The sequence below is a fragment of the Battus philenor genome, unplaced genomic scaffold (genome assembly GCF_028537555.1).
Source record: "Battus philenor isolate CCGP_79_NKW_IND1 unplaced genomic scaffold, ilBatPhil1.0.hap1 SCAF_3, whole genome shotgun sequence".
In the NCBI taxonomy this organism is placed as follows: Eukaryota; Metazoa; Arthropoda; class Insecta; order Lepidoptera; family Papilionidae; genus Battus; species Battus philenor.
The window spans coordinates 11,357,736-11,385,704 of record NW_027181693.1 but is presented as its reverse complement, the minus strand read 5'-3'; the positions used below and the strand labels follow the sequence as shown (position 1 = coordinate 11,385,704).

General features: G+C 31.8%; 2 protein-coding genes across 2 annotated transcripts; one reads left to right on the top strand and one right to left on the bottom strand.

The window, feature by feature from the left end:
• Window positions 1–147: 147 nt before the first annotated feature.
• Window positions 148–3,632, top strand: LOC137927011 (basic salivary proline-rich protein 1-like). Its single transcript, XM_068770779.1, has 3 exons — window positions 148–168; window positions 1,557–1,694; window positions 2,633–3,632. The coding sequence occupies exons 1-3, from the start codon at window positions 163–165 to the stop codon at window positions 3,563–3,565; spliced, it is 1,077 nt and encodes a 358-aa protein (XP_068626880.1). The 5' UTR covers window positions 148–162; the 3' UTR covers window positions 3,566–3,632.
• A 921-nt stretch (window positions 3,633–4,553) lies between these two features.
• LOC137926716 (uncharacterized) lies at window positions 4,554–19,159 on the bottom strand. Its single transcript, XM_068770399.1, has 17 exons — window positions 19,150–19,159; window positions 18,926–19,057; window positions 17,816–17,927; window positions 17,141–17,284; window positions 16,653–16,708; window positions 16,467–16,556; window positions 15,906–15,997; window positions 14,795–15,080; window positions 13,661–13,848; window positions 12,738–12,958; window positions 10,617–10,778; window positions 8,793–8,936; window positions 7,833–7,888; window positions 6,104–6,195; window positions 5,356–5,644; window positions 4,965–5,152; window positions 4,554–4,778 (listed from the first exon to the last, which is right to left on the bottom strand). Exons 1-17 carry the CDS (start codon window positions 19,157–19,159, stop codon window positions 4,554–4,556), a joined length of 2,487 nt encoding a protein of 828 aa, XP_068626500.1.
• Window positions 19,160–27,969: the final 8,810 nt, after the last annotated feature.

Below are 27,969 nucleotides of genomic sequence, written 5' to 3'. Positions count from 1 at the left end.
ATCCTTATGCAATATTCGTAAGACTATAACTATATTGAATACAAATTCGGCAGTCGCATCTAGTTCCTTTCTTTTACGCCCGTGGGCGGGGTTGACTATAGTATATAAGAGACGACAAAGAAAAAGTATTACAGTGATCTCCATACAGTGGTGACGTCCGTCATGAAGGTACGGAAATAATCTCCGTCAAAAATGGATTTTAATTTACGCGAAAAAGTGCTTATTTTATGTATTTAAAAAGAATTTATTCGTTACATTAATTGTAGTAGTGCAGTATACTTAAGTTTTTAAAGACATATAAATGTGCATTTCTTTTTACGTTTTAATTCTTAACTAAGTGCATTTCTCGTTACAATATTTTATTGTGAACTTTCGTTGTCTTAGACAATGTATCAATAATATGTAATTTGCATTAACAGACTTATATGATGTAATTATAAAACTCTATCTATACATAGATGATAAAATTATAAATCTTTTGAATACATAGTATAAAGGTTTCGAAAATATATCTTTTTACTTCCAACTAAAGCCGATTAAAGCATTTTATGTTTGTTTTAAATACACGCTGCTTAGTAAGATTTAATTTTGTTATAAAGACGTGAATTTATATGGTAACCGCTATTCAAAAATGGTTTCACAAATAATAAATATTACATAATGATGATATAGTAAGCAAAAGCGTTTTAAAATTCGGATTGTTACAAATTAAAAATGATTATTATTTACTATCTGTCCTTGCATATTTTGCATTGGCAGAAGTTATTGGCCGGATTATTTGAAAATACGTTTAAAAGCCTTAAAACGTTTTACTGCCAAATGTGCTTTATATTTGTTTTTCCTGCTCTGAAGTTTTAAGTAAAAAGTTTTAGGCCATCTTATCTTTCCCATTTAGTTCTCTTAGGTATACAATGGAAAAGACTTAATTACATTTATGCTGCTTTTATTGTAAATAGCCATTATCGCTCCATTAAATGTTATTCACAAAAGGTTGACAGTAAATCGATCCCTCTATCTAGAAAGATATATCGTCCCTGCATCTTTTTCATTACTATACGTAGCATCAAAAATTAATAAACATTAACCTAATTTTTTTTAATCAAAATTACATTATTTTATAAGTTTTCATCGTTTTCTATTTCTCTCTAGCTATGGTAAATTATGATTCTATTTATTTCCGCTACATTAAGTACCGTTTATTTTAATTCGACATATGTAAAATGTTAAATGCTGATTAATTTAGTATTAAAAACTAGTGGACAAAATACTCAAAATGGTTGAAAATTTGATTATAATAAGTATTATTATAATCAAATTTTCAACTAACCATCGTTCATTTATCTCCGCACCACCTCAATGCTTAACTAGTAGGGAATGTCTTAGTCACTAAGCTCGTTGCATTTTGTATTAAAAGTAATAAATAAACAAACTAGCCATTTTTAAATAACTACTTCATTATGATATGATGTTAAGTCCTTTTTTAAATAGGAACATAAGATAACTTATAATTTAGTATGCAGTGTACACGCGTGTTTAATATATTGGTTTTCGTGTAGGCGCTGGTAGCAATTCTGATTTGCGTCGTTGTGAGAGGCGCGACGGGCGGTGCGGTGTCTTGGCCAGGAGCGGCCTTGGCCCTGACGCAGCCGGCTACGAAGGCATTTGCTTATTCCAAGACACAATATATTAACGCTGTAAGTATAACAACTCAGACAATTAATTATAGGTAGACTATGAAAAATTAACAGCCATGCAATGTATAACAATATATATATATATATATATTTAAAAAAAGTTGTCTGATTTCTGAATTCTTCCAAAAATTTTCATCGGGAATCTACGATCTTCGACGATGCTTCATGTGGGTTGCATCAACTGCAAGTAATTTTGTTTCGTCATCATCGGCCGTAGAATGTCCACTGCCGTACTGAAATCTCCCCCATAGATTTACAATGAGACAGTTTGGAAACAGCCAGCATTCATTGTCTTCGAGTGCCTTACCTTAAAATACCCATCTTAAAATAATCATCTTCTTATTTCGGTTCATGAAATTTAAACCGAAATGAAATTTAAAAAAGGCTAGGTTTTTTAAACTTTTACAGTCCACTGATAATGAAACTTACTCGTATATAACAATTATAATAGCGGTCACCGTGATCGGTGAATCCAAAAGGCATGTCTCAATTAAAATATGGATTACATCATTATTTCGATCACTGTTATTTAAACACTGAGATTCGTGCAGTATTATAATTATTAATATGAAAAGTAAAATTTTATTCACAAGTATTGGACACACATCACAAGGATTACGTTATTTTCTTTTTTTTCCGTAAATATTTATACACTAGAGATCATAGGAAGAAAACGGAAGCTTAAATTTATTATAAAAAATCTTTTCATGTATTTTAGTCACTACTTAAAGGATTTTTGAAGTACATTGTGCACAGGATACACTTAAGACTAAAATGTAATCCGAAAATTATCTTAATCATAGCTGGATCTAAATATCAGCAGGCAAAGGCATGAACAATTGAAAACATGTTTTTGGTCTATTTCTTGCTTTCAACTACTATTAACAGAAAATTTACAGAAATGAAGAAAATAATAATGGTTTTTGTTTTGTTTGTAGATACCAGCGCGATATTCATATGGAGTGCGTCCACAAATCGCATATCAATTGACTGCATTCGCACCTTTGCCTGGTCTACCAACAATCTATCCAGTCGCAAGTGCTTCGTATATACCAAGCGGCGCACTTTATCCCCAAATAGTGCCTGCGGGTGTAGTTCAACCTCAACAACCAGCTCCGGAACCCCCAATAGCATCAAAACCACCAGTACAGGCAGGCACTCCACCAGCTCCACCTTCAGAAAAGCCAGGGGAGGATTCGGACACAACAGTAATAGAATCAGCAGAATTTTCGAACCAACAACAAGATCAACAAAATATTCCTACTACCGATAGTTCAACACAACAGCCTCCATCAGAAATTCCTTCTAATCAACAAAATCCACAAATAACGCAATTAGCATCTTTCCCGCAGTTCCCTCAGTCACCTCAAGGAATTCCTCAATTCCCGCAACTTTCACAGTTTCCGCAGCACCCTCAATTCCCACATCAGCCAATTTCACAAACTGGTTCTTCTACGCAGCAATCATTCCTTCCTCAAAATCCTTCATCTGCAGCAGGTTCTCCATTCTCACAATTCCCACAATTACCTTCACTACCACAGTTCCCTCCATTGCAAGATTCACCCTTTCCACAATTACCATCAATTCCGCAATTTCCTCCTTCACAAGGAGGACTACCTCAACTCCCTCAGTTACCTTCAATTCCGCAGTTCCCTCCATCACAAGGAGGACTACCTCAACTCCCTCAGTTACCTTCAATTCCGCAGTTCCCTCCTTCACAAGGGGGGTCACCTCAATTCCCACAGTTACCTTCAATTCCACAATTTCCTCCAAATCAAGGAGGATCATTCGGTCAAAGCTTCCCTTCAGCCGACAATTCTAACCAAGGTTTAAACGATGAAGATACGATTACTGTTGAATCTGCTAAATAATCTTTATTAGCTTTTTACTATATATGCTCGATTGCAAGTACAGTAATAAGAAATTAAACTCTTATGGTAATTAAATTTATTGCAATAAAGATCGATGACGATGTGTCGTGATATCGAAATATATCAACACATATTTATTATATCACTTAATACTTATAATAATGCATGAAAGCAGAGAGACAAAAAATTAAACTGTTGCTAATTAAAGTTAGATATTACTTTTTTAAGTTTAACGAGCACTCGGTGAATTTTATTATTATTAAAGACCACGTTTAGGTCAACTGACATAAAATGAACAATGAACATGTTTTTTTAATTTTTTTTAAAAAAAATTCAAGAATAGCAAAATATTCCACAAAATGAATCAGTACAAACGATGACATGGGCGATTATAGAGAACTTTTACTCAGTTGGAGGAAAGTTTCTATAACAACTTACAAAGTTTCAAAATACAAATCAAGATGTATTTTAATGTTACTATATTTAGCCAATACGAAATTGTAGTTGAACAAAATGTAGAAGTATTAAAAAATGATTTATTTTCATAAAAATTACGAATCTTTCATTTATATTAAGAGAAAAATTAATATATTAGAATGGTTTGTAGTATTTATGTCAATTTAAAAAATATATATTTTTATTCGTTTTTTATTTTCTTCGGAAACTAATGCCATTTAGATTTGACAACCTATTTTATTAATATCTAAAGGCATAGTGTGGCTAACAAAAGGTTTCCATGTATATCATCGCACTAAGTACGTATGCGAAAACAAGCGTAATAAATTATAATAACAAAATAAATGTTGCAGTAATAAGTTCGGAATATTTTTATTATTTTATCCTTTTTACAACTTATGTAATGGCGGACTTTATAGGCATTCTCTATCAGTCAAAACAAGGTAGAGCAAAGATAACTAGTAGGCAGGTGTATAAATGTATATAAATATATTTTATTTTAAGGAAAATTTATTAAAAAGCGTCTAGTTTACTACAATCCTGGTCCGCGCTGTGACCACCACAAATCTATATTCTTAGACGTTGAATTCTTTCCATTAAGACGAAGTGTGAAATGGAATGTGTCTGGAAACCACTTTGTTTCCATTTGCACAGAAATATTGAAGCCTCCGATGCCGTCAATGAGGGGTATAGATTTACTGCGGTTTGGAAATAGAAGCCGTGCGCATGTAATTGTACATTCTATTCCTGCAGAAATCTGAAATAGGATTCAAAATATAAAACTTTAAATAAATAAAAAAAGGGGTTATCTGAACACACACTGTAAACAATTTTTATGGTATTGGATATTTGCATAACCAACTTTATATAATTTAATTCCTTAGTTTCACTGTTTGTTTGTTACTTTAAACACGATTAGTATCTAATAATTAAACGTATTAACCTTCATATAAATCCTAAGTCTGGCTGGTGATTGAGTGTAAACTTTAAACGCTTCGTAATAGAAGAATGCCATCTTCTTTTGACGCTTAGGATTTCTGAAGCAACCGTTGCCCATAACGAATGTTCGGCCTCTCCATACATATTTCTGTCCGTTTCGCTTTTGTATCATGTTCTTTATCTGATTTTGACCTATAAAATTATTTTTTATTATTATTTGGTATTAAAAAGTCCTTTGTTTTAAGAAAGTGTTATCTTATACGTTAAAATATTAAATTTTACTTCCTGGTCTGTTAGTAATAGGTAAAAGTATCTATAACGCTGTTTAAATTTTAGTGTTTTTAGTGAAATCAAGCTAGATTTGTAAAGCTTCTTTTTAAATACAAGATATTTACCTAGTCCACTTTCAGCGAGCGCATAATTAGCGAGATATGGATTCGGCAGTGTATTTGCAGTAACCACATTAGTAATCCAAGTGATGTAAGGATAAACATCTATGTATAATGGTGATTCTCTATTCAGTCTTGTTCGCATTTGTCGTTTTTTACAAGGAGGACTTCCAACAGATATACCGATGATTTCGAACAGGCCATCTGCATCATGGCTGACAATTACAGCCCCGGAACGAACACCACAGCCAGTGGTACACAGCGTATTTGAAAGGTCATCTGTGCTATTAGGTTTCTGGAATTTTTTTGCACTTATATATAGTCGTAGTAATTATATACAACTAAAACTATTTACACTGTACAAATTGGTAAAATTCTAAATATAACACGAGTTAAAGGTATTTTTTATATTGTACATTATAATACTTCATTAAATTATAACTATAATTATTCATAAATTTGTTTATTACTGTTGTCTCAATTCTTTATTGTTTTTAATTAAACAATGTTAGTTTAAAAATAATCATGTTAAGGTTTTAAACCTGAATGAGATTTTTATGTTCCGAATAGAATGTAATTATTAAACTGAATTCATTGTAAAAAAACATCAACTAATGTGTCCAACTACTCCTAATCTTTGAAATCGTCTCTGTTGTAAAGTTGCGTGATCTTTTCAATCGCAGGTTGCTGACCTTAATATATACAAGTCAATAACAACACAAATAAATGGTTTTTTAAATTATAAATTACAAACCTCTTTTATTCTAAACCTCCTGCAATCTCTATGTTGATATAATTTTACAGTTTTCTTTGCCATTTTTTCGGTTTCCAAATGTATGGGTATTTCTAGAAATAAAGATGTTACCTTTTAACCTTAAGTTTTATAATGGTCAAGGTAAAATAACGTTGATTATTCTGTAAACTTAGATTTCGTTTGGCAAGCATCCAATAAATGTTGCTGAATTTGACCTTAACGTAAATTGCCATGTTTTCAGTTTTTCATTCGTTTCGAAGCTTTTCATTTATAATAGGAGAAGACGTAATAAGACACAAATTCAATGGACATACATGATATGCAAAGCAAATGTCGAATTCCGTGACGATTCTTCTCGAACCTTCCTAACGCAATGGCAGAGCAAAATATTTTTATATAATTGACTTATCATAAGCGTAACTCAGAGGAGTTAGGCCTGCTATAAAAAGAATTTTGAATTGGGTAAATTTTGAAAAAACTGGTATTACATTTTGCCATGAAAAGAGGCTCTTCATCCAGTTAACGGTGTGCTATAAGTAAAGTATATACTTACTATTTAAGTAATCAACCATGAAAACTTTACCATATGTTCGTAATCTTTTTCGTTCACTTAAAGATGGCAAACAAATTGGTAGCATGTACGCTGAAAGAAAATGCGGTTCGTGTTAATTTCTATCTGTATAATTTTTCATTTCGTATCGTTTCGATTTTAGTTTGGTATATTTATTCGCAGTAGGAGCGGAAACCCTGAACATATTATTTTATTAAATTGTTACAGTATTTGCATGTATCGCAAAAATGTTGGTATCCATAGTTTAGTAATTTGTCTGTACCTAATATTAGACATATTAGGTGAATTATAAAAAAAATATTCTATGTGTATACGAGACATTGAGTAAAGATGAATAACAAAGAAAACTGATTTTTAATCGTATCTTAGATATTTATATGTTAATGTTATACTCATGTGATTTGGTATTTTCAAAAGTGTCTTAATTAAATTATCTTTGCATTTAAGAAGCTTTAGCTTGTAATTTATCTCGACTCATCCATAATATATGTATTCTTATTTAGTATTTTTTTTTTGTAGTTCAGAAAGGTAACATAATTTAGATACATTTTACTAGAACAGGAAAAATGGGAAGCATTTTAGTAAAATGTAAAAAAGAACACTTTTCTCTTCCTACACAAACTATAAAACAAATTGAAACACCTGGCTCTAGCTGTGAAATATGTCACGTCAATCAAAACCAAAAAGTGTGTTAAAATGTAATCAATAAAATTATTATGTTAATAAAATCATTAAGGCGAAAATAAAATTACATCGTTATTTGCAGTGTACGAAACAGATAGTACATCTTGTCAGCAATCTATAATTTTTTTTAATACATTAGGTAATACGTATTCCGTCTAACAGTCGGTGAAGTCAAATTTACAAAAAAAATATTAAGTTAAATTTAAAAATAATGCTTTTTAACAAATAATGAATGAAAAATAATGAAACTTACACGATTTTATTGAATACGTTTTTATTTATAAATATTATATTTTAATACTTATTTCGATAAATGCAAATAAAATAAAATACATCAAAATAATTTAAGCCGTTCTGAGTACAAATGACGTAATTAACATGACTGATTATTTTTTTTCTTTAAACTGCTTTTGGCGGTAAGAAGTCCTGTCTGTGCATCTATTATTAAATACAAATAGTAAAAACTATTCTTACCTGATTTTAAGGGACGAGCTAATTTCGCAAGTGCCAAGGTATTTTTAACACCAAATCTGTAAAAAAATAGCGGCTTTTAAAATATTATAACGTGATTAGGAAAGCACTTAGTCCGTGTAAGTGACATAGCTTGTTACCCAGCTATACAAAACTTTGTTAAAAAACCTGGTGTAATATCATACCTGCTCTTATCAACTTGATAAGACTAATATATAATACAATTTGTATAGTACATAAGTAATAGATTATTATTATCCTTAGAAATAATAAAGCAGAGAAAATGTTATTAAAAAATACTTTATCCGTTTATGAAAGTTATTTTGCTTTACCACGTATTAATACAATAGTAATATTATTTATTACAAATTATTATTTCCTTTAGTGACAACAAGCTTGTTTTTGTTTACAACTTATTCAGAAAGAGTAATTATGTAAAATTATAATCAATGTGAGAAATGCAAAATAATAATTACTTTTAACACTAGAAAAGAAAAGATTTTTTTCTTAATATTGAGTTAACTGCAAAAATCGTTAATGTTCTTAATGGTTTAAATGTTTTTAAATATAGTAGTTAGGATAGCAGCTTATCTCGAGAGGGGTTGTAAAAGAAATTAATTCAGCGATAAGAAATTTTAAAAAGCATATGGATTTGACTTTGACAGTATATAAGTAGTAATGTATGTCAAATACAGGGGTATTTCACATATATTCCAAAAACCGGTAGACTAGAAGTGGATAGGCCCCCCCTTTTCATGCGGGTCAACACACTCAAGGTCGCGGGAAGTTGCTGGATGCGGGCGGCGCAAGACCTAAAGGCCTATGCCTTGCAGTGGGCGGCTATCCGCTAAAAAGAAGAAGAGGAGGGCAGTGGTTAGCAAACATACCATTAGAACTTTTATGTATTCTTGTGGTTTGGAATTTATGAGAATAAAGAATAAATAATATTCTAGCAAACTAAACCTTTTATATTCAGGATGAGTTTCAACGCTCACTATGAGTGTTTCGAAGTAGGCAGGAGAACAGATAAGACCCTTTTTGATATCCATCTGGGAGAGGCGACATTCACCTTCGTCTCTTTCATAGTCCCCAAACACAACAGGTCCTCTACAAAATGTGATTTAAAATAAATTTTAGTAGGTAATTGGTCGTCTACTTAAACCAATGCTTTTATTTTAACGCTAATTTACATTTGTTATTTTTTTGGATTATTAAGTTTTTTTTTAAATTTTTATTAATCTATCGATCGTAGATTTATTGATTATTTTTCAAGAGAGAATTCAACAACAAAGTCAAGAAAAGGTCAAAAATTCTCTCTATTAAAAAAAGATAATGCTAAAATTGCTACAATATAAAAATATTTTATAAAAAAGAATAAACTGTTGTTAAGAAAGGAATCGAAAGTGAAGATGATTTAAAAATTTTCCATTTTACCACATATGCAACTTAATATCGAAGTTACCTTTTAAATATGCTAAAACGTTATTTTTGATTTTTAGTTGGTATCTATGCTTATATAGATAAAACTTACAAAATGTAATGTTTGGGTAACAGACGTAAATCAGAAGCCGTACTCAACACGAATTGTTTATGAACGAGTGTTACACGCGGTGCTTTAAATTGATAAATGACAGCTGTGTTTACTGCAACAAGTAAAAACATGAGTTACACAATTTTCACACACACACAATTTAAGTGTCTTTAATTACGCTGCTCTTAAAAATTGCGTTCGGTAAATCCATGGTGCACGTATGCTAAGATTAGCTCCAGCACATTCTACAACATTCAGCATAAACGCCTTACTGAAACAATAAGCAAATATTTCTTTAGACTAAAAGTATGAAACGTGTTTGAATTGTTTTTGTTTTAGAATAGCATTTTCAATCTGCTACAAATTCAACTGTGGTCTACACCTCTTCTTGTAAAATAATTTTAAATTGTCAAAATTATTTCTATCAACTAAGGACATTTAAGTGACAGTTTATTTAAAAAAGAAAAATGCTAAGAAAGTTTAATTTGATAGGAACTCGTGTTAAATTTGGCTTCACTTTAATATCATCCTTCAACTTATAGTTACGAGGGATCCAAACACGCATTGATCTTGAAAGATATCATAACAATCTTATAAAAAGTTATACTTATCATAAAAAATTAATGTAACAACTCTTTAATCCAGGTATATTTGTATAGGGTTAAGGTTTGCTTGACGTAGGATGTGACTAAAAGAGCATCGGGTTCGCCGACGGTGAGGTTGGGGCCTATACGGTGAACTCAATGCGAACCCGAGAAGGGCAGCAACGCGAAGTGGTCTCTCGTTGCGGTAGTACAGCGAGGATTCCGGAGGAAGCTTAGCTTTCTCCCGAGATGTGTTTGGGCATAGTGCTGTTACAAAGTTATCCTCTAAACAATAAGCACGAAACCCTAGAATGAAAAAGTGTCGTGAACCCGCGTGAACTTGAAGTTATATATAAAATTTTGTGTACGGTTCTCGAAAATTCTTACCGAGTACTATCTCGAACTTACTAGAACCTTATCCGTAGTATAAATAGGTGTACTCCCCATGTCGAGAATTCAGTGATGTTTTTTTAGTTATAAGATTAAGATCTACGATCTGTGATACAAAGTGACTATTTGGTCAGTAATTTTGACAGTGATTTATAGAGCGATTTGGAAGGGAAGTTTGGACTAAGGGCAAGTATACTTTGTGTTAAAGTAGGGTGACTATCTGATTTGGGAATAAAGGACTTCTTGTGAACCAGTGGTGTTTCATTCCGAACCAGAACTCACATTACGTAACAGTACTGAGGAGCACTTGCGAATTTCGTAGAATATCCGGTGGCCTCCCGAAAGATACCGAGGATGACCACCGAGGGGGTAGTCAGTAGGATTCCCAAATAACCCATTCCGCAGAGGGCAGGGAGTGTTATGTTCATCCAGAATATTTTACTCCTGTAACCCAAAAAAAGGAAATAAAGCCAAATTCCATACGCACCATGTTTGTAATAAACAAAACCGAGCCATTTAAATGTGTAAGTTTTCAAAACGCCATCTAGTGGATTCAATTCGTAATCGTCGTGGCAAGTTGCGAACTCTCGAAGCATTGTAACTACTTCTTTTATAAAAACTGAAACATACGTTACTGACATTACTTTTTTTCCTATAAAATTAAAAATATTTTATGAAAATTAATCATTAAATATTACAGACTGGCAACGTAAATCGACTTGCGTACTATCATTTCTGTTTACGGACTAGAACTACTACCGCATTACGTCGGTCTATTTTTATATACATTAGTTTTCAGATAACTATTGTTGGTAAGCAGATATTAATGTATAAACATTATTGTGCGAGATTTTATAAATATAAACTAAGTAAAACGTGTTTATAAAACTACAGTATTGTGTTTAGTTATTTTGCATACACATGAAAAGCTTTTTATTTCCCTGTGTTATTAATTCCAAAAAATCACAAATATAAATCGATCATTATACATTGACTTTTCATTAAATTTGTACTGAATTAGACACGGGAAAGATAATCGATCCTCACAAAAACGAGGTCCGTGATTAGGGCTTGCTAAAATTAAATAATAGCATTGCTTGTGTAGAATTCATCGCGAGACAACAAGAAAGTGACATTAATCGAGTAATTTTGCTAAATTATAAATGAAATGGCATTAGCTCGGCCACATATGGCCGCTGAGGTTGTTGGAGGATACTGAATGCTGGTTACTTCCTTTCTGTACTGTTAGAAATTTATGTGGGTGGCCTAGTTTCAGCAGTGAACATAAAACAGCTAAAATAATAAACCTGATTACAGCTTCGGAATCAAAACATATAATGTGAAATTTGCTGTTTACTGATTGTTAATAGAAATAGATTGTGAAGGCGACAGTACAACCTGAGATAAACTCTGATAAGAAACATCTATTGATTTTATCTAGATTTTATTTATTTATTTAGATTTTATCTCTTTCTCTCTATTGATTTTATCATTTTAATTATTAAGTAATAACATCGTCAACTTAGGTTGCCGAATTAGAAACCCGAGTGTAATGATATTGCGCTCGGGATTAATTGAAAGTGTTGATGTATATTTTATTATTGTATTAATAAAAATATATCATAAACAGTTTGTTGTTGTAAAATCTTCAATATATTGAAATCAGTAATAAGATAACTCCTATATAAAACACAGCTGACACAAGAATATACGTATTTTTTAATTTAGTTGCGTTTGTAGGAAAAAGAAGTCTGTTTTTTATAAGTTGTAGGCTCCCTACCGGTAGGCTTCACGAATAAATCTACACAGACGATAATCCAAATCAGTTTTTAATAATATACACAAACAACACTGTGATGCTTTTCCACTTTGGTAATGCTCTTGGTACGTGAGGACAGTTAGAACAGGCAACCGAGTGCAGCTCCCAGAAATTCTAACATCTATCCGACATTTGTTAAATTCTACAATACCATGCTTCCCATAACGAGGATAACAGAGGAATGCATAGATTTATTTTTATTATTTTTTATCTTTATTCGAACCGTAAGACGTATGCATCCAACATGTGATAAGACCAGAGAACTAGTGTATAAAATAAAATTATAATTCGAAAAGTGATTTATACGTCCTTCAATTCTTTCCTTCGTCGTGGAGTTTGAATTGGGAATTGATGCCGTTTTATTGATCCTGAAGTTACTTCATTTAAGAATAATTCTTTAAGTAGGAATTGGAGGAAGTAGAAAAGGTTTTGTTTAAAATAAATTCAATGTCGTTATAATAAATATTTTATTAAATACATGAGTTCTATTATGTGAACATTGTGTAGGTCTTTGAAAAAATTATCTCATTGTGCATAATATCGTGAAGAAAATTAATGAAATTCAAAGAAACATCCTTTATTACCACAAACCATCGCCACGTTCTGCCCACCACCTATTTATATTTTCAGCAGTTGAATTCTTTCCGTTGAGGCCAAGCGTGAAGTAGAATCGGTGAGGAAACCACTTGGAGTCCAATTGGACACTGACATTGAAGCCACCAACGCCGTCGATGATTGGCGTGGACTTGTGATTGGGTACTAGTAGACGAGCGCATGTAATAGTGCATTCTATTCCAGCCGATATCTTAAACCAAAACATTTAACTGAGCAAATGTATTAGCAATAAATTAAATAGTACACTACATTTACGATAAATCAACGTCTAGTAAATCAGGTTATGAAACAGATAACGTCTAACTAGCCATTATCCCAAGCCATTCAAAAATTAAAAACCATTCACTATTAAAATTATTTCTATTGTTTGCTAAAAAGTGTTCTACTTATGCGTTTATTTTTAAATAAAAAGTCGTACATATTTAACAGAGAACTGAAAATTTATAATTATGAATAAAAAAATAAAAAAATATTTTCATAAAAATTTATATTTCTGAGATCAAATTTTTTATAAAATCAAGTAAGAAGAGATCCGCATTTGCACAAATTGGCAAATCGAAGTGGCAGTGGACCAGCAACATAGTACATAGAACACTTGACCATTGGGTATTGAGGTTGTAGGATTTTGAAGTGAAAAGACGTCCATTAAACAAATAGACAACTTTGTTCATGTCGTAAGAAGGAGCTGGATGCAGGCAATTTACAACCGATTCTTTTCCGGGAATCTCTAGGAGAGGCTTATTTCCAGCTGTGAATGTCCCACAGCTGGAATGATTGTAATTGTGTAAATAGTTTTGTTTAAACGTTTATCGTACGAACCCGTGTAGTCATTCTATAAAATATTTATTTTATTATTTTTATAATTAAATAATTCTGTAACTAAAGATTATACCTTAATGAATACTGTTATCGTAGCCGATGGGCCAGCGGTTACAGCAAACCTCTCATAATAGAAAAATGCAGTTCTTCTTTGACGTTTAGGACTCATGTAGCAATAATTTCCAGATACAAATGTGCGACCTCTCCATCCATATTTTTGTATTTTCTGCTTCGTCCTAAAACTCGTCCGGATCCCGAGACCTATGAATTATAATTTATGTCAATTTTGGAATAATTTCTATTAATACTTTAAGATTTTTTTAAAAAACATTGACCCAAAAAAAATTAATGTAGAAAAATAAGGAGCAAAATTTCGTAAAAAAATTACAATTGTATGAGCTATATATTTTACCGACAGGCATAGTATCTACTTTAAGCTTTAAATTAAATAACTTTTACTACACTCGATTGAAAATTAAACGGACTTCTTGTCTACTAAAATATGATAAAAAAATTTAATTATTTAAACATGTTACTGGCCAGATAAGAAAGTACCGCCATGTTCAAAATAGTACGTACCAAATTTAAATTTTAGACTACGACCAATTTTTGAATAAAAATTAATTTAATACTACCACTAAACTCTCGTTTCTTTTAGACAGTTATTATTGCATTATTTAATTTTCTTGACATTTTTAAGTATTGTTATTGTTGTTTAGCTATCTTTCTCAAACCAACAATCAATTGATAGTGTCTAATGGTCGTATGTCGCGGTTTGGTTTTTGTAAGGTGTCATATTTTGTGCGAATTACATAACATTATTCGTTGCTCAGATACGGCAAAGAAAAATTTGAGGTAATAATCTTGAGGCTCCTATGCTTCAACAAGATACGACATCACATCGCTTGCGTAAAAAGGCATTTACATGGAAAGAGTTGTGAAAGTTGCGAGGATAACTGCGTCACTATCTCGACTACGTCATTCCGTGCATGTATGTTGCTTTGTCCTGTTGTGAATTTTGGCTTTGGCTATATTGTTTACGACTTCGTTTTGTATTTATCTTTACAAGCCCTTAGGATCTAAAAATTTTGAACCGTATGTGACATTCGTTAATCCGCACAGAGCCTCTGTTAAATAACCATATGTCTGAGGGGAGCTCTGTGTGTCAGTTTTAGTAGTACCGCATTTTACCGTATTTTAAACGTACTTGTTCCTCCTTCTACGAGCATGAAATTCCCAGGAAACGATCTCGGTACAACACTTGCGGAGATGACATTCATTATCCATGTAACGTATGGATAAACGTCAATGAATAGTGGCGGTGCCTCGTTCAAACGGCTTCTCATTATGTGACGAGTGCATAGCTCACTGCCGGCCGACAATCCTATCAGCTGAAAGGGACCATCCGTGTCGTGGCTGACGATGGGTGCCCCGGGCCGAATGCCACACCCAGATGTGCAAAGCGCGTGCGAGATGCCTTCAGTCCCAAATTTCTATGGACAATAGTTAATGAAATAAATAATCTATCGTTAAAAAAAACTATTACAGATAATTAACAAAATTTTGCTTTTTTCATAATTAGGCTTTTATGCCTTCTCATACATTTTATCATATACATCTGTATCCAAGGCACGACTTACACTTAATGCAACTGTAAAGTCGAAAGCTGTATCTTCACCTTCCATATACTTCTTTTTTTAAGGTACAGAATAACCATAAACACAAACATATATAAAAACATTACAGCAAATATTAAAACTACACATACGTAACTGATTTATATATGTGCACAATATCTTTAATTAAATTTGTACAGCAAAACATCACTTTATTAAAACTATAAGCAAAACAAAAAATAAAGCAATCACATATAAAAACTATGATTTAGGCAAAATAAACAATAAATAAACCGTAGGAGAGGAAAGAGTAATAGCCAGAAGTTTTTTTTGAATGACGTTTTCTAGTCATGAAAAATATCTAAGTCAACCAGGCGTTGATCTCTCCATAACAACATATGTTAATACCATTTCTACAAACTCGGATTTTGACTGATGAACTGTAACTAAGACAATATATGTTCGCTTCTCAAAAAAAATAACCAAAATATACGTGTATTATGTACGAATATAACTATTACTTCCTTGAACTTAATTAACCGATGACTTTTTAAAATGCATAAGACAAGAATTTTTTTCTTAAGAAAATAACTCAAAGCTTCATTATGATCAACACTTACATATATAGCCTACGAAAATCTATCAGCACTGATTGGAAGTAGTTTATATACAGTGTCTCCTGATGACGTAATTAAAACTTACCCTCTTTATATTTTGCCGTCTGCAATCTTTATGAGGATATAATCTCAAAGTTTTTTTAGCCATGCTTTCCGCATCTATATCCAACGGGACAGCTGAAAGATAAACTTTTATTACTTTCAATCAGTAAACAATGGAAGAGATAGCAAATTGATATTAATCTAATAACATTGATTAGTAACTGAATTTAAATTGATCAAGCCTGACAGTCTTTAATAATTATTTTCCTGGTGTGTTGAAACGACATTGTCATCATTATCTCAGTTTATAATAATCGATCTTGCGCTCTCCTCATCTAACAGCTTCCAGCGACTTTGTCCACCTAGTATGTGACCTAACGACGTCACGTTTACCGGCACGAGGTCACCACACGGGAACCTTTCAGCCCCGGCGTCCATCGAGTGCACGGGCGGTGTGCTTCGCCTACTGCCATTTCAAATGAACAATTTTTCGATGTTGGATTAACTAAACAATTTATTTTTAGTTACAAGTGGCAGCGATTAGTTCTTTATTTTATCTACAGTGAGTATTACAACTTACAATAACATCTTAATAAGTATTTACCGCTGAGGTAGTCGACCATGAAAACATATCTCTCTCTCCGTTTTATTCTTCTCTCAATCAGAGTAGGCAAGCAAATTGGAAGCATGTAAACTAAAACGAAAATTGTTTTCATATAATTGAGTATATCAATATGAAATTTCACAGAAAAAATAACAATTTGGCAGTTAATAATATGTCGGCCCTTACATGATTTTATTGGGCGCATTAACTTGACAACCGCTAAGCTATTTGCAATTCCAAATCTGTAACAGATCAATATTAAAAACACACATTTCAAAATATTAAAAAGTGTGTATGAAAAAGAAATACGCTAATTTATAGGCTTAAAACATTTCAGTAGTAGTGTCGGTAATTGCTGTATATAAGTAATGATCATTTTAGATTTAGGAGCCCACTGATGGACATAGATTTTCCGATTGGAAGCTGCCTGCATTTAGCGTCTTTAGTAGTATACTTAACGATACATCTACACGAAATAGCGAAAATAAATTTTATCTAAATGTATGGGACTTATTGGAACGTGACTTTATGCATCGATATTTGTTTTATTTATTTTGTTTCACCATATTTGTTATTTTGTATGTTGATTTATGCACTACTACTATTTCTATTATGTTTTAATCAATATTTTTGTTAATTTGTGTCAATACTTCTATTACTATTTAAATAATAACCTTGTATACTCTGGATGTGGTATAACTTCTTGGTAGGGTATGACGAAATACGCTCGGGGACACTTGATATCCATCTTCACTTGTGCACGCGTCAGACCACATTCATCTTCATCTCTTTCATATTCTCCGAATATAATATTGCCGCTGGAAAACAATATTATATTTTAATAAGAAAAAGCTATTTCGAATAGGTTATCTATAAGCCAATGTAACCTTTGGCTTTGCAGAAGCCGTTTTAGTAGATATCGGTGGCTTTTTCTGTTGTCTAACAGTAAGTTAATTAAACTATATTTCGATTTTAAGAACGCCGTACATAGTGTAGTTACTGAACCAATATTACGTGCTATTTTTCTAGTATCAGTGGCGATGGTAGTAGTAAGGTATAAAAGTACAGTCTAGAAACTTGTATATTTTTATCGTATTAAAACTTTCTTAAAAAATTTAAACGCTATGCTCAATTATGTATTTATTGCATATCCATATTATATTGCAGTTTAACATTGACGTGTTACAAATAGCTCGCTGTATCAACATCTATATTCATTTCTAATGTAATTTCTGTTGAATTTGTAGTAAATTTGCGGCAACATTTGTGGTCCAAAAAATGTAATGTCATCATAATCTAAATAGTCTTTTCACATTTCACAATCCGCAAATATTCCTTAATAAACTTACAGCTTGTAATTCTTTGGCAGTTGAAGAAGATCAGATGCGGTGCCCAGAACAAACTGTTTGTGGATTAGCACTACCCTTGGTGACACTGACTGGTGCGGTAAAGCTGTCGTTACTAAAAAATACGTATGATATCAAGATTACACACTATATATATATATACACAAACACACATAATATCGGTCTTCTTAAATTCTATAATACTCTATAATACGATCTTGTTAAATTCTATAATAAAAATGATGGTATTTAACAATAATACATTATAATTAATAATTGAATACCAAATATGCTGCTAAACACAAAACTCAAGATCGATTCAACTGAATCTCTTTCTTATTTTTTTCCGTTAGCCCCTAGGAAATAAAAATTAAAAAATAGTAAAAATTTCATTTCATCGCAAACCAAACATTTAATTGCAAGATCTATCCCTTCGTGTACCATAACGAATTTTTAACCATTGTTTTGATACAATAGTTAAATGTTGCAGAATCAAAATAGAAACGTTTTTTTGTTAGTAATCGTTGTAAACGACAGATCGTTGTAATAATTAATAAATTGACGATTGTTGAAGTTATCACTCCGAAAAACGTTATGTTTGTTTATTTTTTATATTGAATTGCAAAGCGCCACTAACTAATGACAGTGCGAAGTCTGTACGAAAAATTAGTATATAATAATTTTAGAAAAGGATACTACTTTATGTTGTAAGATTCATTTTATAATATCACTGAAACGAATATGGAAGGAATAATGGCTATAATTAATTTAATTAAAAATAACCATTACTCGTCTTATTAATATTAGGAACGTAGTTTAATATTGTGATTGTTTTATTTATTTATTAATATTCAGATATAAGCTAGCATCATTATGACCAGGACTGTGTGCGCCTACAATAGGTAATACTTAATTTTACACCATATGTAATTAATATAAACTTAAATTTTGTTTAGTTATTGACTTGCCGTATAAGATAAATAACTAAACAATAGCCAAGGTTGCTATGCAATGTTGTAGTTTTAGTTCGTGGGATTCATACCATTTTTTAAAAAAAAAAAAAAAAAACTTAGTATAAAAGAAACATATTGGATATAAACATATTGGACATACCATGAATGTAATAAACAAATCCTAACCACTTGAATGTATATGGCTGGAGTATACCGTCGGGTGGTTTTAATTCGAAATCGTCATGGCAGGTCGCGAAGTCTCTTAGTTTGCTTACCGCTACTCTTATAAAGACTGTAATTAAATATTTATATTAAAAACATAATATTTAATAGAATATTAAAGTATATTGAAGATTGCCTTACTTGTAAAGAAAAAGGACTTACAAACGTCCATTTATCAAGCTGGCACCTTAATAATGCCGCATGTGGTTGTGTTTGTAAATTGTTTTTTCCTGTAGTTGATTCGAAAAAGGAATGTCAACACTTTTTTTACAGTCTGGAGCGATTCATTTTGTTATGTGTCCTAATAACACGAAAAGAAAATATATAATTATATTCATATTTAATTTAATTAATTACATTTTAGAATTGTTGTACGTTTTTTACCATATGGATTTGTTTTTTTTTTCATCGCAATTATGCATGTAATAAGGCGAAATTCTTTATTTAATATTTAGTTGTTCTAAAGAGTATCTGCAATAATTTTGGAATTTATGAAACATAACATGTTTATCATAATAATATTAACATACGAGTATATGTATTTAATATATTGAATTATTCTGTTATAGATGAAGTTAATACAACAAGCCATATCTTTGCTTACCTTAAATACTTTACCTTTACGCTTTACCGTAAATACTAATAGTACAAATATGAACATCCGGTGATAGTAACAAAAGATGGAACTATTTTTGGTATTTGTAAATGATTAGAGGAGTGATCAGAAGAGAAAAAATATATCAGGAGTCCTACCGATAATCAAGTCGAATGAAATAAGAATAGCGTTACCCTATCACCGTAATAGCTTCCGAGTTTTCAGAATCCTGTTTTGAAATTCCAAAGACATGGTATTCCTTTGATATCATGTTCCGTTAACTCGCTTCATCAATCGCTTTACCTACTCTTATAAATGTTACATCGTAGTGCCTATTTTTATAACGAAGCAATAATGTATACAAGTATTTGTTCTCCGGCTTGTAAGCAAAATGTCCAACCGATGATTTATTTTAGACGATCAAAATATTCAGCCTTATGACAGTTTGCAACAAAATTGGGATGTAAATAGAAAGGACTTTTCCTTGACTGAAAAGGGTGAATGTTCATCGGTTTTAAAGCTTAAAGGGGGTGAATGTAAGGGTCAATTGCTGTCAATTAATTTAATAATAATAGAAATAGCGTTTTTAAAATTTGTCGCATTCTTATAAAAAATGTATCATATTTCAGAGTGATCAAGCTTTTTACTGACAATTGTGCTTTACGAGCTTTAAAGGGATTCACCCCCTTTAAAGGTTTTGCACCTAGAACCAATCATCCTATATTTATGATCACCAATAACTAAAACAATTTGTAATTAAAGTAACTATAATACTGTTTAAGAAATGAATGAAATTTTTTTAGCAGTCAGAATTTACGAACGTTTATTTGTTGTTAAAAAATATTTGTAAACAACATCGCACTTTTATGAAGGTATAAAATAGGAATACAGGTGGCAGTCGCGAATCAGAAACAATGGAACACCGTTGGTTTGTTTTAATTTTTACATTTTTTATTCTAGGTAAGTAGGTATCACAGAATTTTAATTACAAGTATCATCAGCCTCACTCTTATAAAAATTCTCTAACTTATTTCTATCTACGGTTGAGATAGTTTTATTTTAATTCGCCATCACCGTTTCAGGCCATAGACGCCCACTGCAAGGTATAAGCCTCCCCCAAAGATATCTATGGGAGAATATGCCGTAATCGCCACGATTGGCAGGCAGGTTGTCTTGTAAAACTTGTTAGTGAGCAGTGGCAATCCTATATAGTTATTGCACACAGTGTGAATTTTATATGACTATATTCTGGGAAACGAACCCGCGACCTTCAATCGCAGGAGTCAGTCCTCTACCGGTAGGCTACCATTGCTTTACTTTAATTGCGCATATTTTAAATACATGTAATATTCTATTTTTTATTATTTAAAGCCGCAAATTTCTTCCGCCGAAAATTACAATATACACGGTTATTAGTTACAGCTTTTCATATAATTATTGACTAATCAAGATATATTTCATTTCACAAAACGGGCAGTGAAAAACAGCTTAGAAATGTCATTGTCCAATACATTGTAATAGATCTTATTTTGGGAACCGTTTCTAATGACGAACTTTTCTGGAATAACAAAATATATCAATCAAGCTTCAAAGTAATATAAAAATACATTAAAATTAAATAAGATATTAGAATTTAATTCGAAGGCGTAACGTTTTAAATACCTCGTCTATGTTTTGTACACATGTTAAAAAGGTTTAAAAAATATCTTGTAACGATTTATTAATGGAATTTTCATATTGATGTCAGTTGGCGATGGGTCGAGCTGGGAGGTACTTTCAAATATGGGTTCCAGACGCTTAGGAAAGGATGGATATGGTTAGTTATGAACACAAATTAAATTAGTTAAATAGATTTTTAGTTATTTATCATATACCTTTTATAAATATAAACATTTAATAATATTCATTAATATTTAATAAAAAGTTTATTTTTACATTACTTTATTGTTTTAGTATTCAAAAATGAGTATATTTTCGGGAATTGCAAAAGGAAGGACAACGTGTTGTATGAATCAGTCCATAAAATTTTGTCAGACGTTCAATTCCGATCTATACAACGAGTAAGCATAATTTGTTATCTATTATATTGTTTAATTTCTATTTTTGGATTTGAAAAATAAAATTAAAATAGTAGTATATTTATACTAACACATAGTTACAGGCTCATCTCTGAAATAAATATAAAGTAACAATTATTTAAGTATTCTGACTTTTTGCCTTCATTTTCAAAATATATATTTATTAACTTTTACGACTCTTCTTACTTTTTACTTATTTGTGGGGTCTGCTCGTCTTGTGTTGTCGATTTTAATGATGGCTCTCAAAGTTAAATCCAATTTCTAATTAAAAACATGCTGATTTCTCATAAATGAACTTCAGGCCGAAATCAGGGTTACTTCCGGTCCTTTCCGAAATCAGGGTTTCCCTATCACTCGATTTCAGTTTGAGTTTGATAAGCCAGTCAGATTAGTAGTCATATCTAACATGAACATTTTATTATTTTTAAATAAATTATTGGGTGCAAGCCTATTCACGCTTGTCTAAAAACTTTTTTTGTTTCAGGATTGGCTATGGTACACTTTCAGGATACCTACGTGCATCATTTTAAGAGCGTCGTCGTATGAATCCGATTCATATCGTGTTACAAGGCATAATTTCGAAATTTGCGTACCACGAGTATCATTTTGTTATAGCCATGGAAGACACAATTATTATTATTACGAATGGTACATACCACAAAGTATTACGGGAGGTTCCTCTTGGGACATTTACTTCTATGGATCTTACTGGAATTGGGATTGGACATAATAATTCTTAATATTTTTAATTTAATTACCAGTAATAAAATTATTGGTTTATTAATTTTTTTGCAATTATTAATTTTTAATAATAAAGGATTTGAAACTATTAAGTTGCATTTCAATATTTACCTAATTGGATTGTGATGAGTACGTGCAGCAGTATTATCCGACAACAATATTAATCTGAATCAAATGTTAGTGCAATGTTTCTATTTTTTAGCATATCTTGTAATATTTAATAGATACCTTATGAACAATAAAAATAGAAACAGTAGAAGTATAAATACGGAGAAGTATACGTGTAGATGTAAACAAAACATACATACATATAAATACGTATGTATATAGCAAATATGTTTATAATAAATATTAAGTAGAGTTAAATTTTGTAAATATTTTATTTGTGGTGTGGCAGCGAATTATTGATATTTATATTATATTTGAAAAGGAATTTCGTGATAAATTACAGAAATAAATCAACGTTAACTTAAGTACAATTAATTACATATTAACGGTAAGTCTATCTTTAAAACATGCTTATTTGTAATAGATGCAGGTTATCTAATACAAAACATTGGCTGTATTTTAGGCATTTGTTGAGTCTTCGCCTAAAATGCTTCTTCAGAATCCTTGTATCATCCTGTTGTATTAGTAACTTGCCCCAACGTCAGCCGCGGTTCCTTGGGTCCTTTACATCGAGTATTCTATTGAGCATCCGCCAAAGCCAACTAAGAGGTCGTGTACCGCCTAATCCGGTGCAATATGTAATGTATTGTCCCGGGTCCACGCTTCTAAGGAAGCTCTTGGCCTCAGTTACTGCAAGGAGATTAATGCTATACACCCGTTGTCATCGATTCTCCCAAACTCGGTGATTTTGTATATACCAAAGGTCACAATTATTATATTAGACAATAAAGGCACAATGCGAGGCATCCATAGATGCACCCCCAAAGTGTCAGGCTTACCCCCGCCCCGTCACTCGGTATATGATCATCCCTCCAGAACCATTCGGTCTTATCGGCCTTAGGTTGTGCGAGCGGAAACTGGTTAAATTTGTGTCAAGAAGAAAGGACGTTGTTAGATCGAGATTTAAAACGATCTTGCGCAAAAAATGCACCGACAGACTGTTTGGTGTCTGCGATGTCAGAGCATTCGATAAATTCGAATATTGAATAAAGTTAAATAGATTTGATCCGCTCTTGAATGGTTGTCGATTTTACTTATATTTACCTTACTAAAACTGCTAAGACACAACTAAAAAGCAATTTGCTGTTACTGAAATTTCAACACCATTATTATTTCGGTAGTAAGACGTCCACAGCTGAACATAACCCTTCCTCGAAGATTTCCAATAGGACTGGTTGGAAGCCGCCTGCGTCCAGTCTCTACGACCGTAACCAGCATATCCACGACCTTAATGCTTAGGGGTGGTAGCCATCTGTACCACACGCTATAGGATCTGCTCATTGCCACTCCAATGTCAGTCCACTAAGCTACATATTTCACTTTCGATCGTTAACGTATCCCTTCATATTGGATTCGATCTCGCAGAGAAATACTGAGCATAGCTCTCTTCATAGCTCCACAGACTTTGAACTTGTCTGTGAGAGCTGAAATTCCATGAGACCACATTTGAATAGCGTAAATTACTATTAATACACATTGGTCGTAAACCTTCGCCATCAGACACCGAGTGAAGAACGGCAGTCTGAAATTTATGTAAATATAAAAAAGCAGCGCAAAGTCTATAAGAAACATTGTAATAATTATTTAGTAGTAATCTTAAACAAGTCAGAATCCCTGTTTGACATACACATCTAATATGAATTCTCTAATAGTGGTTCATACATATATTAGTCGTTACCAGCATTCATACATTATTGTTTATTGTTAAGACTTTTATCTCTATTTGTAAACATAACAATGTCACAGAAATTGTATAAATGAACGGTGTTGAAAAATAGAATCAACAGTAGCATGAAAGTGAAGTTATCATGGAAGTAAATTGGTATATTCTTTCTACGATACTATATTTGGGTAATAAATATATACAATATAATTCTGCATGTTAATATTTAATAATATAATAAATGTAAGTGTTATGTTACAATGTTAAATGTGTTTTCATTAGAGGCAGAGGAAAATATTAATTTTTTTTACATATTAACAACACAAATAATTACAGAGCGAAAATCATAATAGCAGAGCAGAACGTTGTCAGGTTGAAGCAACAGTGAGCTGGTCAAATAGCGTGTAAAATAAGTGGTCACTGGGGATTTAAAATTCTGGCGTAAATATTACTGACCCGTAAGGGCTGCTTAGGACGTCTACCTGCAGTGATGGAGTCGATCTAATTAAAAGAAGCTTTCAACTGGTTTTATTGAAAATCCTCTTTCGTTAAACAATCTATTCTTCTCCGGAACGCGCTCCTCTTCCATATTAGGTTGATTAGGATTTGTCGGGTATTAAAGCGAAGGTTAGATAGCTGTTGACAAGCTGACGGAATCATCACGATAACTGTATTTTTTATTTATTATTTTTATATTTATATATATAATTATAATTAGTAGTAGCCATTAGTATGTTTATATAAGGTGTTTTAATGTGAATATTTCCCTTTTAATTTGATTTTACTTTTATGTTTTATTTTTTTTGTCTTTTGTGATTTAAACTTGTTTCACCTATTTTTATGATTTTTATCTCTGCACCGCCTAACGATTAATTCACAGAGAATGCTATCGGCATTAAGTTCGCCGTTGTACATAAAATTTATAAATAGTGTTTTAAATTAGTAAATAAATAAAAATATATAATTATCTACATATTATCTACATATTATCTAACCTTTGTATATATCTCATATCATATTTTAGTTGGCAGTGGGTCGAGCTGGGAGGTGCTGTCGAATATGGGTGCCAGACGTTTAGGAAATGATGGATATGGTTAGTTTTTCGTAAATTCAATAATATAATATAAACAACTTAATAGTATCCAAGATATACAAATGAATAAGCTAATTATCTTTTGTATTGTTTTTACATTTAGTGTTCAAAAACGAGTACATATTCGGGGATTGTAAAAGACAAGACAAAGTATTGTATGAACAAGTCCATAAAACTTTAAAGGAAGTACAGTACAGTGCCATTATTCGGGTACATTTTATTTTGTAAACTACTGCTTTGTGTTTAATAATTTTAATAATTAACATAATGTTAATTGTCATTTGATTTATAACGAATATCAGAACGTAATTCAGAACAATTAACCAAATTGATGTATAATATATTTAAAAAGTGTTGTATATAAACTAAATACGTAAAACCTGTATTTCCGTTAAGAAATCTATTACCGCGGTATGTTAATTCAGCGTTAGTAACCACATATCAGATATTTGAATTCACTTCAATGCCGATAACAGTAAAAACAGTAGGTTCGTTTGAATGTGGTGCAAGTTGAAACTTCTCCCAAATATTGTTGTACTATTTCTTTTTGTAAGTGACATTTAATACGAAAATATCAGATAAATCGATAGTCAATAGAGATGTGGCGTACCGCGGTAATAGACGCTGTCGCCGTAAATAATAATGGTTGACGTATTAAAAAAATTCACGTTTCAGGAATGGTTGTGGCATACTTACAGAATTCCAACTTGCATCGTTTTAAGGGCGTCATCCTATGAAAGCGACACCTATCGTGTTACGAAGTATAATTTCGAAATATGTGTTCCTCGTGTAACCTTCTGTTACAATCGGCGTAGGTTTAACTATTACTATTATGAGTGGTACATTCCATCAGATATCTCCGTTGCTTCCGATTGGGATATATACTTTTACGGACCGAATACTAAAGATTGGCTATATTTATAAATAAGTCTTTAAAGTATTGATGTTTAGCATTAACGTGTCTTTCAATACGTTATTAAAGCTTTTGTAAATAAAAAAAACTGTATTTTTTATAATTTTTTTATTTATTATAGATACCATATCCTAGTATTTGTGTATTTACTAATAGTATGTAAAATAAAATGCTTATAAGAAAATAATGCTATATCATAATACAAAATTTGGTACATTTCATGAGCTAATTTCATATGTTACGGTATCGACCTTACCATAATAGAATAAACATTAAGATCATCACCGTTCAGTTATAGAATGTCCACAGCTAGACTTAGCCCCCCCCCCCTCATATAGATTTGCAATAACACCGGTTCAGAGTGCCCTGCATCCAGTGTGTTGCGACGACTTTAAAATAACACAAAAAACATATCTAAACCAGTATGAAAGCTATGTTTGTACGTATCCAGTTAAAATTTTACTTATTCTCCAACCATAAACTATTTACCACCAACCTTACGCTGTGTTAAAAAATTACATAAATACGGCCATTGCAAAAGTGACCAACAGCCAGCATACCGTCCAAGGCTTGCTGTGCTATATTCTTAGTAGGCCTATGTAACGTGTGGTTAATCCAATTCCAGTTGAGCCGTTTGATCTGTTGATGTATTATGTATACGTGGACTGCTCCAGGAGGTTAGCGTTTGAGATTTTATCAGGCCAGAATACCCCAAGGATTTATATGTAGTTGAAAAAGGAGGTTATATTTAATTTATTTTATTTCTGTCATGTATACGTGGACTGCGAGAGGAGGTTAGCGTTTGAGATTTTATCAGGCCAGAATACCCGAAGGATTTGTGTGTAGTTGAAAAAGGAGGTTAGCGTATGAGATTTTGTTGGGCCAGAATACCTCAAGGATTTGTATAAAGTTGAAAAATAAGGTTTATAATTATTTTATTTATATCTAGAGTAGCAAAACGATATAAAATGCTTTTTAAAATTTAAATGTAATAACTGCTAAAGTGACACTAAAATTGTAATAATATTATTTTGTTAATCGAGACAATACCATCTTAGTAACGCCGTTGGTAATGCTTGGTGGTTATTGCGAAACAGCGGCGTCGTTCCGGTTTTGGAATTCATGTTCGGTTGCCATGTTGTACTGACAAAGGCTTCCTTAGTTATTTGATTTTTTATTTTTATCAAAATATAAACAGCTGGAAGCTTATAAAATTATAGTGTACAATTTAGAGTTTATATTTTAATAGGACAGATTAAGGCGAAATTTCTTTATTCTTTCATGTCTGTTTTAGTAAAACATCTTTTTTGACATTGGATGAATACGTATATGTTTCAAGATTATGATTGAAAATTTGGTGTTGTCCAGAATATATCCCTAAAAAAACTATGTTAATATTTTATAGCAATGGGGAAACCGTATCATTTTATAAGTCATTTTAGAACGTGGCGCTATTATTGTAATCAAAAACTTATTTATTGTGAAATGAATGATGTAAATTTTGAAATATGACGCATTATATGTCAATGCATCGCATCTTCTTTACTAGACTGTTGCAATGTTTGTAAATTATTATTTCCTGCGGTTTATTATTGAGATACAATGAGAGGAATGTGACACGTATTCCATACTTTAATAAATATGTAGATAATTGCTTTAAAGATGACTTTTTATTATTAAAACAGATTCAAATAAATCACACATTAACACTGAATTTGGTGGTAACGGCAG

Bases quoted from the DNA above. Each gene is read 5' to 3' on its own strand.
- LOC137927011 (XM_068770779.1), top strand. The intron at 1,695-2,632 runs GTAAGTATAACA...TTTTGTTTGTAG, and splicing joins AGACACAATATATTAACGCT to ATACCAGCGCGATATTCATA.
- LOC137926716 (XM_068770399.1), bottom strand. The intron at 16,709-17,140 runs GTTATTATTTAA...GATCTGTTACAG, and splicing joins CCACATCCAGAGTATACAAG to ATTTGGAATTGCAAATAGCT. The intron at 4,779-4,964 runs GTTAATACGTTT...ATCCTATTTCAG, and splicing joins GACTTAGGATTTATATGAAG to ATTTCTGCAGGAATAGAATG.